Source organism: Poeciliopsis prolifica, unplaced genomic scaffold, assembly GCF_027474105.1.
Source record: "Poeciliopsis prolifica strain line A6 unplaced genomic scaffold, Auburn_PproV2 SCAFFOLD002, whole genome shotgun sequence".
Lineage (NCBI taxonomy): Eukaryota > Metazoa > Chordata > Actinopteri > Cyprinodontiformes > Poeciliidae > Poeciliopsis > Poeciliopsis prolifica.
This window is the reverse complement of record NW_026562377.1, coordinates 4,808,933-4,821,613: the sequence shown is the minus strand read 5'-3', so window position 1 is coordinate 4,821,613 and position 12,681 is coordinate 4,808,933. Positions and strand designations below refer to the sequence as shown.

At 35.2% G+C, this 12,681-nt stretch overlaps 1 protein-coding gene across 3 annotated transcripts in view; it reads left to right on the top strand.

Annotated features, from left to right (window-relative positions):
* Positions 1-12,681, top strand: part of jak1 (Janus kinase 1) — a 36,596-nt gene that overhangs the window by 5,787 nt on the left and 18,128 nt on the right. For 2 of the 3 annotated variants that reach the window (XM_055056512.1, XM_055056504.1), the window contains exons 3-6: positions 8,511-8,719; positions 10,151-10,274; positions 12,165-12,315; positions 12,494-12,657. In XM_055056512.1, coding sequence (XP_054912487.1) covers positions 8,518-8,719; positions 10,151-10,274; positions 12,165-12,315; positions 12,494-12,657 — 641 coding nt within the window. In that variant the 5' untranslated portion in view covers positions 8,511-8,517. Of the gene's footprint in view, positions 1-66; positions 334-8,510; positions 8,720-10,150; positions 10,275-12,164; positions 12,316-12,493; positions 12,658-12,681 lie in introns of those variants that run through there. The other variant, XM_055056494.1, reaches the window with a different exon arrangement.

The following is a 12,681-nucleotide window of genomic DNA, read 5'->3' as shown; positions in this document are numbered from 1 at the left end:
CGCGTCATCGTGACTGACGGGTGTAACAGCCAATCAGCAGCGGAGGTTTACCTCCAGCTTCTGCGTAACTTTCGGGAAAAGGTTGTTAGTTGTCAGGAAGAGACAGCAGTCGGGGAAGAACGATTGCGAGTCTTCAACTGACTACCCAATATTAAAACAACCTTCGATTTTCATCTGTCTGGATACGGAAATATATTGGAAGCAGGTTTTCGAATCAAACCGATGAAAACGGACACACGAAAGCCGCTGAGAAAAGCAGAAACTCCGTCGAATCGTCTTAACTAATGTACTAAACGAAAGGAAGTAACTTGCCATACTGGCGGAGCTCTTTAGGTGAGTACATGTCATTTTATTTAATGTTTCCAATGGAAATAGCCGATGTCTTTTTGTCAGTTGAAAACACCCACGCGTTATCTCTCTTTCCCCTTTATTGCTTTGTTTCAACCTTGCTATCTGTCACGCTAACAAGCTAAGGTTAGCTAACAAATCTACTTTCGATCACTCCGTCCATTTTCTGTCTGCTCTGAAGGTAAATAACGTTTTCATTCACGGCTAACCTTTTTTTCCTGGATATCTGCAGTTAGCAGACAGCAAATGTTGACAAGTTCAACGGCAATCCATATTTCACAGAGGGTGTGAAGAATTGAATTCCGGGTTTATTACAGTTCGGTTTTTTGTTGGGTGAAATTATAAAATTTGAAAGTGAACACAAATGTTGGAAATCCACTCCATCCAAATTTGAATACCAGAGTAAATATCAGGTAAAGTAAAAATATGTTTTTACTTTATTTTTTATTATGAGATGGTACACAGAAATTCATCTTATGGGAATGATGTTTTGTGACTGGAATGTATCACTTTCCATACATAGTTATAAATGCTCTCTTGGTTTCACTTTACCTCTATACTAGTCCTATAATAAAAAGAAGCAGTGATTATGACATTTAAATTAAACTGTAAAAAATGTGTTTTTATTTAATTCTCATTAAATATAATTTTGATCCCCTTTAAATTGTTTATCATAGCTTTTCATGTTTCTGTCTTCAGTTTCAACATGAGTTCCATTATGATAAACATTTACAACCGAGACATATAACGTTGACTGAAAGTGAAAAACCCCCCCAAAAAATAACAGACCAAGAATGCCAGTGAAGCGTGGGCGGTTTTGTAAGTTGGAGTTTGACAACCTTATTACTAGGAAATAAGCAGCATTGTGTAAATTATGTAGTTTTTGCCCTTTAAATATTGTTTAGACTTTAATATAATTTCTAAATAGTCAGTAAAAATATGGGTCATCTTTATTATGTAGTTTTTAAAAATGTTTTGGTTTTAATTTAGTTGGGCAGACAATATGTAATCTATTTTTTAGTTGTGAAATTAAACAATGAAAGTTAACACAGAGAGTTCTTTTTTATCATAATGTGTCAAAAAAAAAAAAAAAAAAAAAAACGCCAACCAAGATATTACAGCTTGAGCAAAATATTTTCTCTCCACTGTTTTTTTCATTTCAGTGGTTTAGCAGCTTTCTTCAAGTGGTACACTTTGTTCCACATTTTCATGTAATCTGATGAAAACTCAAAATGAACATTGTTTTAAGATTTCAAAGTGTTTAAACAAAATTTTCAAACAAAATTGTTGTGTTAATGTTTCAAGACAGTGATTATTATTGTTAATATTTTTAAATCAAATAAAAACATTTTACTTGATGTTTGTAACATGAAAGTTTACAACATAAGTTGTACTGTTAAACATACAGATAGTATATTTAAAAAATGTAATTTAATTCATTTAAATGTTTTCACCCCACTGATACTCATCAAGTAGACTTAAAATGAACCTTAACAAACACTTTATTCTGATTTAATTTTTACACACAAATATAACATGTATATAAATGATATGAAAATTACAGAAATAAATTGCTTGCATGTTTATATTTTATTTATGTAGGCCTTTCAAGACACCTATGGTCATGGTACAAAGACAGGAAAGCAATCAGCTCAACATTGTAAAACAATAAATTGCTGGATATCATAAACTGTTACCATGCTTTAATATTTTAGATGGATTTTTATATCACTGTATTTCATCCTAATTCAAGTCCATTTCTTTGGACTTGAATTAACATAGTTGTCATCAACCTAAGCTGTTTTCACAGTGGCATGGCAACCTGTGAGAGCTTTATTTAATGCATGCTTTTTATTGCCCTTTTTATACTAGGGAGGATTGACAGTTGCATGGATTTACTAAGTAGCAGAAGGTATTAAATTTTTTCAGATAAAACTGCAGTATGTTCGGACTGATGTATACCTAATGGATTTAATTTGAATATGATAGAATGATTTGTAGTATCTAAAATGTGATTAGATTTGAATGAAACTTGCTCATTTTTAGTACACTGAAAAGACCATTGGTTGAGATTAATACACATTGAATTGATAAAATGTTTTAAAGGAACATTTACCAAGGCATAGGAGATGTGAAAAGCAATTGATATTTTGTTCGTAAAATGCTTTTCTTTTCTTGCCTGATGTATGACGTGCGTTTTATTTGTTCAGAAAGATGCTTGCTGTGTTTCTCATTTCATAGTATAACAACTGATGTATTGGGTTGCATAAAATTGGGGGAAATGACCAAATAATTTCTATTATTGTTGAATATTTTAATCAGTAATCAGTGTTAATTTACACCTTTTGGGTTTTTCTTTCAATTAGTATATATTTAGGCAACTCTACTGTTTAGTCAGTGGTGGTAATACCCTCAGACCTTATATTTTAGTAGTATTGCATAAAAGAGATAGAATTTCTCATTTGTACACATCCATTAAAAGAACACTATTTGGTATTTGGAAGTCAGTTGGATAGCTTAGGCAGCATTTTGTATCTTTGTTGAAGAGACATTTGTAGAAACATTTGCAAAAGATAAAAAGTATCAATTCAACTTTTTCAGATTCTGCAGTTTGTCTTTTGGCTGGTGGTGTGGGGTCAACAGTTTGAGTACAAATCCCCCAGATCTCTGACTGCAACAATTCATTCTTAAAGCTTCTCTGGATGAATAACTATGCACAGCAGCCAACTGTGAGACGTAAATGTTGAGTTAGTCATGTTCTACTTACAGATGTGTGTCATATTAGTCAAGATGGAGGTTCTTTATGTTCAATGGGCCCATGTCTATTGCTGTTCAGAAAATTTCTTAGATAATATCTAAAATATGCACAAGAAAATGAAACTTAAGAAGCTGAAGTCCTTTGACATAAAGCTACTTGATACAGTATGTGGGAACATCATAAATTTTACTTGGTGCTGATTGGCTGTACCCCTAAGAGTGGAGATTAGGAAGATTATGAATGCTAGCTACTGTGACATTCTCAAAATGGTTTCCACCTTCAATATCATTACATATTAAGATATGTTTGGTGTTTGAACTGTTAAAATAGGTGATTATAAGCATTTTTAGAGGGGGTATGAAGTTTGAAGTATTTGTGGTTATACCTTATCCCTGTGAATGCTGGGAAATGGATTATAAAGTGTTTGAACAAATGGTAAATTGACAGCTTTCCTGGTCAGTAATCTTGTCATAACAAAAGGTGAAGTATTGGCAAAAATGCCAATACTTAGATATCAATCTTATATTTAGTTCTTTTCCCACTTGTAAGCAAAATAAAAGTTGTTTATAACCCTTATGCCAGTTTAATTTCCCTGTGTTGGCACTACCAAGGCCTTTGTCTCAGATCACTGCAAAATCTGCAAAGCAATAGATCAATACAGCGCCTCACACAAGTTGTGGCTTCACAGCAGGGTTGTTGAAGGATGGTCCCTTTTCTTTTTGTAAGGCTTTGATCTGCTGATACTGATTTTAGCTGATTCATATTTCTCTTTGATGCCTTTAACGCCACAAAGAATAACAGCACTCTCAACAAATTTTGATGGGGAAATTGAGGGGAAAACATGCAGAAAATGGCCTGAAATCAGGATTTGAAACTTTGTTTGACACATTGAGAACTATAGCCTCTGGACATGGTGTGTGTGCTGTACCAGCTGAGACCAGCACCCTTAGACCTGTTCTGTTGATTAAAACTGATGGTTCCTGCCTGGTTGCATGTTGTGCAAACTGGTTTTGCTGCACATCCAAGTGCTAAATTTAGCTCACATAAGTGGCTTCAGCAAACTGCTGCAAACGCTAAAACGTTCAGTTGAACGTCTTAACATTTGCAGCAGTTTGCATTGTTGGAGCTGCTGTAGTTCAGATGAGTGTTGTCCTCTGATCTGCTCGTTGCCTCCAAAGTCTGCATAAATATCATCCAGACATATCAGTGAGCTGGTGAGGGTTAAAACGGGGCAGCTGCTAAAAATCTCACTTTATATTCTTTCTTTTTTGTGAGGTTGTAACTGCACAATAGCAACATTACATTGTTCAACTGGAGAAAATTATACATTGTGTATTAGGTATTCTTCAGTAGGAATGCATGGAGTATAGTTGATTATTTTTCCTTCTTGTATAATGTTTTTCTACAAAATTTCATTACAATATAAAAAACTGTGTGGTTTCATGTTTTTTTCTGTCAGGCTTAGGCAGCAAGAAAAGCCCAATTAAGAGCTGAATTAAAGAAAATATAACAAAGTATGCTCTTTGAAATAAAACAGCTAGAAAAGCTGTTTTATTTAGTGCAGTCGTATCTACAATACTGACTGCTCGTCAGAGAGAAGCGTTACCATTAGCTGGAAATTTAGAAGGGCTTAGTCATGCCATTAGTATGAATGTTGCTTAACCAGCACAACACCCAATTTTTTTTTGTTTGCAGTACCTGTCCTCATAGTACGAAGCTTGTAGTAAATTAGATTTAACTTCAATTTAAGCCAATTAAGCTTTTTTAAAGCAATTCTGTATTTGGGTAGTGGGTAATCAACTTTGTATTTGGCTAATTGAAGTTGCAATTGAAATGGTATTGACATACATTTTATTTCTAAAATGGGACACAATTGCAGTAACGATAAAGTGCTACTAAATATTAATCAAAATAATGTAACATATTGAATACTACAGCTATTGGTATAATATTTATTTGTAGTTATACTCATTTTGATAAACTGTCTGTTAAATTTGGAAGTAATTTTCAAATATTAAAGCAGAAATACCCTGCTCTGTAAATAACAGAGTAAGAAATTGTTGACTATTGTGACAAACTCAACACCATTACATTTTCAAATAGAGATGGGTGGTGTACCATTAGTTTTCATGCAATGATTGTTCATCTTCTGAGCAAACATAAATATTGTCCAACAAATGAAAAGTGTGGTTGATTGTAGCTGATCTTGAGTGTGCTAGAACAGGACAATTTACATTGTGCTCCGTCCTGCAGAAAATTTACTGCCTGCCAGTTTCTCTGCCATCTCTTCGAAAGGACTGTGAACTTCAGAAACATATGAGATGAAGATTTAGCAATTTTGGAACTGTAACTTTTTAAGATCTTGGTTCATCCTGGCAACAGGTCTGTGCCTAATAGGAGAAGAGGAAATTCCATACCACTTTGCACATATTACCTGGTAATACTAGTAGTTCCTGTAAGTTGATTTCAAAAAGACTTTCAACATTTCCAAGAAGAATATAGAACGAATTGTTGCTGTGTTTTGACTTACCTCTTTCCAACATATGAAAACTTTCAAGTGTCATTGTCTGTCTGTAGCTTTGTAGAGACTAAACATTGTTTCCTGTTATTTTGGTAGGAAAAATGGAATCAGTAATTGTAATGCTCTGTACACTGAGGTTCATAATTATGAAGTAACTTGGCAACTCTTGCTCTTTTGAAGCCATTGGCTGTATTTGGTGTTCATCTACATGGAAAAGGGAGAGGTAATCTATTGCAACAGGTTAAGTAACCTGCTGTATGGAAGGAAGATGGCTCAGATATTCTCTTCTGAAGAAATTCATTTGTAGTGATGGGTACTGGTTGATTGCAATGTTCCCTTGTTTTTTTTATGTGTCTGGGCATGCACACAAGCTTCCTGAGTGCACTGAGGACTGTAGGCATCATCAGTGTACATGCCGTGGTCACGTACAAGTATTACGTTATAAATCTGGGATCATAGAAAGCTGCATGACTTATTAAAAGAATCAGATTACATCAACAATTTTCATTTGTTTGCTTTTGATATAAGTGATTTTCCCAATTAAAATGAAAAAAAAAAAAAACAAACAAATAAAAAAAGAAAACATTGCTGTTCATGAGATGTCATGTTATAAGTAAGAGTCCTGCTTTATCCAGGGTGAGAAATGAGACATTACACCTTTCAGACATAACTTTTTGTTCATTTTAAAATATTCACATTTTGCACAATGAAATGTGTTCTGTGGCTTGTGAGACAGTATAAATTCTTGTAAAATATTTAATTATACAGTTTCTTCACATCTGCCCTTGTCACTTCTCCAGTGGTTGTACACTTTGCCCAGGTTGATGGCTCAGTCTGATTCTTGCTTTATGTACTTGAATTCAGCATGACTGTTTATGGCCTCCATAATCTTGGGTAGAGGAGAATGACCTCATACGTCTTTGCCAGTGTACAAACGTCTGCTTATCCATACTCAAAAGTCTGAACTCAATGCTTCAATATCAAATGCAGAGCATTCCTTAAATTCATGCTCTGAAAAACGAGTATCAATGTGATCACAGAGCTTACTAAAAAAAAGAGTAATCTCATCGGTATTTCTGCCATCACCTCATGTGGTCCCCATTGCCTCCCTGACACGGTCACTCCACTGTACACTGTAATGTTCTTCTATTTGTACAAACTCCGAAAGCCATTTGATCTTAAAAGAAGTGCATTTTTTTTTTTATTTGGCTTGGTGAGTGGATGTTCCACTGTCCGTTCGCCAAAGACATGATAAGGTGTTAGCTCTCACGTCTTTTCACTCCGCCGCACTATTCTTACCTGCACTGTGCCACAGCGCATATGACCAAGGCACGTATACAAAGTAGCATACGATGTTTGGCTGCGAAGCGAAAGTGAACCGTATCGTATCACTGAGTTTGATCGCAAAGTAGTTCCGAGAAAAATGTTATTGGTTCATAGTCAAAACTGATGTCTGAGCTCAATGTCCAATTTACATTGGACTTTATTTTATGCACTACATAGATTTTCTAGTGGGCTGAAAATATGCAAGCAGTGCATGATTGCGCAGGTCCGCAGCTTAGAGGGAACATTGGTTGATGGACAGTTCTCATGCAGCGTATGAGAGCTGGTTGGTTTCTGTCTGAAGTTTGTGATGAAAAAGGACAAATAATGTTTTTTTTTGAGCTTCTTAGACTTTTAAGACATTTACTTAACTTAGTTGGGAAGAACAACCAAGAACAAGTTGATGAAGTGTGTGAACCAAAGCTTCCTTTTTGGAAGCTTTGGGTAAGGTGCTATTGATTCTTCTTGTATTTCAAAGTTTAGTGTTTCTTTTTCCTTTTATACTGTGTCATCATACAAGCCCTGTTGAATTGTACACTGAGGTTCATAATTATGAAGCCCTGTTGAATGTTTTAACTAAACTCAATATATTTAAAGAACTAAATTTGACTTGCTGTTTATTTAGTAATGTGCTGCATGGGAAATTTACTGACGCTGGGCGTAGAATTAGGTGGGTGGTGGTTGCAGGGGAATTAGAGTTCAGAAGTATAAAATGTACTAACTCTAACAAGTATGTTAACAACTGGAATTTTTTAGTTCCTTGTTTTGGACCGTCTGCCAAATGCCCCTGCTGAGTCTTTGTTGTTCTGTTGCTGAGAGAATGTGTGCTATGCAGTTTTGGTCCTATCCCAACTGTCTCTCTGTACATTTCCTTTGTGCAGACAGACCAAAAATGTCTATCTGCATTTTTTAATTTTCCTCAACAGAAGGATGGTCATCTAGCTGTACAAATTGCACACCAAGTACTTTTATTTAAGCTAACCGCAAAGTTGAGTTCTTGGATTGAAAGGATGGCTTCAGATCCTAATGTTGTGATGAAATCAATAACGGAATATAAAAATATAGTAATCTGTTACATGTTTATTTGTTTTCGTTGGCACCCTGATTTAATAAGTTAATCAAAACCAAGACCAGCCTCCCATTTTCAGTGTCTATTTTGTAAAAAGCATATTCTTTGACATGCTTTGTTGGAGTTTGGTAAAAACTGGACAAGGAATAGCATAACCAGATGCAGTCTTGTGATACTCCTGTTCTTTTTGATTCAAAATTATGAGCTCTATTAAAGAAAAAACAGACTACATATTTTTATTTTGTTGTCAGCCTTATAAGGAGAAAGGAACCTGTAGAACAGGCTTGATATAAAACTAAAAACAGAAGCCAGGAGAAGACTATAAATCAGTTTATAATAACTTTAATATTTGGATTTATTTGTTGTTTTATCCAATCATAAAATAGAAATAGAGAGTTTAAAGCCAGGAATGTTGTTACAGAATAGCCATTACATTAGCCTTGAATGTTGTGTCTGACTTGTATAATTTGTTTTTCACTCCATGTTCTCAGAATCTGAATGACAGCTTCATTCGTGATGGAGTTGAGCAGGCAACTCTGTATGAAGATGAGGAAAAATAAGAAGACCCAATTTTCCTCCCTTCCTGCTTCTACTTTGGGCCTTGAAATCCACTTTTACGTCCCAGAAATACGTCACCTGGAGTACATCAAAGGGTCTTACACAGCTGAGGACCTGTGCGTCACTGCTGCCAAGAAGTGTAGTAAGTAAATTCTCCATTGTTTGGTTCAGTTCTACCTTTTTAGAACTGTAAACCTGATGAACCATTCACTTAAGTTGAGTTTACGTTGAGGTTTCAAACACAAATCATTTCAAATAATCTTTATCCTGAGTACTGTATTTTCCTGACTATACAGCATACCTCACTATGAGTTGCACCCACAGAGTAAAAAAATAAAAAAAAACTGGAAATGTACATATATAAGCCACACCGGGCTATAAGCTGCTGTTATCTCCGCCACTCTCAGTTCTCTGTTTTCCTATAATTCTTAATAAATCTGCTATACTGCCAGATCGATAGCCTTCAACTTAAAAGTTGCATAATATGAACTTCTTTGTGTTGTTTCCTTGATGAGGGAGTATGAGTTTGAAAACGTTTCCCCATCGTGGCAGCTGATAGCATGTGCTTGTTCTAAATGAAAATCTCAGTGAACGCACAAACACACTTCCTTCTTTGATTTCCAATTTTGACTTCCAAAGATTCACTTCCTGTTAAAGAGCCCCCTGGCGGTCGAAGAAAAATTCACAGAAATAAGCTGCGTGGTTCAAAGCGTGGGAAAAAAGTAGCAGCGTATAGACCGAAAAATATGGTAATCAGACATTGAAGTAACTGGAGTTGACATGAGGCTTGCTACCTGAGCAGATAGCCTGACTAAATAACCAGATAATATAGTTCTGTTCCATTGTGTTACCTTTTTAGGAACAAAATGTCAAGAGTTACTATCCTTAAATTTTGCACCTAGAGACTAATATAAAATTTAGTGGATTCATTTCACTGAATGTTCATACTGTCAAATTCTCACACTGCCCAATGCCTAATTTACAGTCAGGTATTCTGAACATCTTCCAACAGCTGTTTACCAAAATCTGCTTACCTTTTGCATGTATTTTGCTATTGCTCACTGTTTAGAATTGTTTTTGAAATGTAATATGTAACAATGTATTGTCTATTATATGTTGCATGATTTTGTGTTCTTGTGTTTATGATGTAAAGCACTTTGAAATGCCTTGCTGAAATGTGCTATACAAATAAAATTTGATTGATTGATTTATTTATTTAAATGTATTGCCTTTTGAAATATAAGTACAGTCATTCTCTTAACAAATAAAACCGAATTCTGAACATGTCACAGAAAATCAAAATTGAAAATATAAAAAAAGAAAATATAACTGAATTGGGTTTCTTTGTACTTAAAAATATGCTTCAGAAAAATCTTTAAAAATATATATCTAATTGAGAGAACAGTTGATACAAATAAGAATGATTTGTAAGACTTTATGAATTTGTGTATTGATTAATTAGTTCATCTTGCTTTAGGCTGTTTGATCTGTGCCACGTAGGTGCTCTTTTTTTCCTAGTTAATAATTTTAGCAGTTAGTGTTTATCTTTTGCTTCTTCTCTCTTCTTTCTTAGCTATTTCTCCATTGTGCCATAATTTGTTTGCCCTTTACAATGATGCAACTGGCACCTGGTACTCTCCAAGCCACAAGTTCAACATCAAAGAGGACAGCGGTATCAAGTTGCACTATCGCATGAGGTAAGAATGATTTAGCGGCCATAACTGACAATGCTGGTGTTGGATATTATGTTTCCAACAGAAATAAGTGCTAAAACCTCTTGTAATCTGGCCAACAGCTCTAACATTTCACTGGGGTTCTCTACTGAATTTATTGAATTCAAGAGCTTTAAAAAATATATGCATGGTGCACCAGTCAGTTTGAACTGCATTGTTTGATTAATTGAAAAAAGAAACCTGTTTAATGAATTCCTAAACAAATTGAATTAATTAAACCCTTTTGGTAATGTTTACATGTGAATGTTTACATAGGAACCTAATTAAGACTTAACAAGATTTACTGTTTTTTTTTTCCCTGCCTGGAAAGGATCACATTAGGAATGATCAATAATCAAATGATTCTAATTGAAGTTTGCACTTTCACAATTTGTCTGGGAGGCATACAAGAGTAGTTATACTGACCCTTTTAAGTTGCATCAAACATTGGTGTCGCAGCATGAGCATGTGGGATTCATTTACAATGTGGACACAGAGTAGAATGGGACTCCTCTCTGCTCTGACTGCAGGCGAGGTTTGCAGCAAGACAAACACGGAGAAGCAACATTCAGTTTTTATGCTCCTCTAATCTGGAACAAACTTCCTGAAAATTGCAAAGCAGCTGAAATACTGAGTTCTTTTAATTCAAGGCTAAAAAAATCACTTGTTTAGAGATTAAGTTGATTCATAATAACTGGAACATTGATCAATATATCAATAAAAAAGTTGCTTGATGAGTTTGAAAAGTCACTAAATATAACAGTCCTTTGCCTTGTCCTGATCACGTTCCCACTTTGCTCGTTCCACTTTCTTCGACACTTTGTGCTGCCATGTTTGGGGTGAGTTTCTGAAAGAACTCAATAAAGTTGTAAAGTTGAAAAATAAAGTTGAGTTATATGATACTGACAAAGCAGTGTCATGTTTACACTTGACTGGAATACTCTTTAAGATTCCCATCAGATATTTCAAGAGGGTAGCTTGTTATACAGAAAGAAAAAATATCTTACCGTCCTGTCAGTCACATTTCCTCTTTCACCATGGTTGCTGCTGTTAAAAGCTGAAGAGAAAATTGCTTGTGGGTGGAGTTGAAGTGGAGTCTGTCTGAATTTATGTACTTGCTGCAGTCTATCTGTCTGCACTGCACCTAAATAAACAACGGTAACAGGCCGTATATTATGGTTGTGTGTCCCAATATAAAAAACCTTTTTGCATAAACAAATAATGGTTATGTGCAATCAGCAAGAATTTCTAACTGAAGTAGCCATCTCTTAGGGTGAATACTTTATTTAGGTCTGTTTGTATGCAGAAATGCTCTATGAAATGCTACCCAAAACAAGATTGAATATTAATTTTAAAGAACTGTCTATTGGCTAACTGATTTTTTGTTGTCTATGCATATACAAGTAATGTGTCTTCAGATCAATGTTGGAACTGTGACCTTGAGATCATGGATATCAAGCTTTTGTAATCTTGTCAATGTATGAGAAAAAGCAAAAGGCTGCCCATAAAGGTTTATTTTACCCTTTCTGTGAAGGGTGAAGACTGTCTGCTTTACAGCTATGAAGTCAAAAATAGTCTGTGTCTTTTGGAGTAGTATGATTTTCTGATAAATTGAATTGTGGGCTTTCATTAGAAAAACTTAAAATAGATAACTGTGTAAAATATTGGTTCAATTTTTTTTAAATTAATCACTAAACTTACTTCAGATTTTATTTTAATTTTAAAAGATCCATATGTACATTGAACAATAAGAACAGTCACACTTCTTAGAAGTAGCCTTAATTAAATAAGAGTTAATTCACCCCAAAACAAGCAGACAAAACCAGATGACCAGCATTATTGTTTTTAATGTGGAATTTTTGTCTTTTCATTAAGATTCTATTTTAAGAACTGGCATGGCACCACAGAAGGAGAGTCTCCAGTTTGGAGACACTGCCTCAATAAACTCAGAGGACAGAGCCCACAGAAAACACCAGAGGGAACACCGCTGCTCGACGTTGGTTCCCTTGAATACCTTTATTTCCAGGTGTGTGCTGAGAAGGTTTAGCTTTTACACAAGTCATCATTTTTAACTTATCCGGTTTGATCCTTTCTGTTCTCATGTCTAGTTTTAATCTCTTCCCGTTTTTGTTGCTGTTTTTGGTGTTCTTATACGTATGGTGTCAGATTGCATTCTAACACTGGTTATGTTTGTTTCTGCACAGTGCCAGCATGATTTTCAGACAGGCAAGGCTCCCCTGAGGGCAGCCCAGTCAGAAGCCGAGCAACACGAGATAGAAAACGAATGTTTGGGGATGGCTGTGCTTGCTATTACGCACTATGCCAAGGACCTTGATATACCCTTTTCAGCAGCTTCCCGTGAGATGAGGTAATATCCAATACTCAACGTACA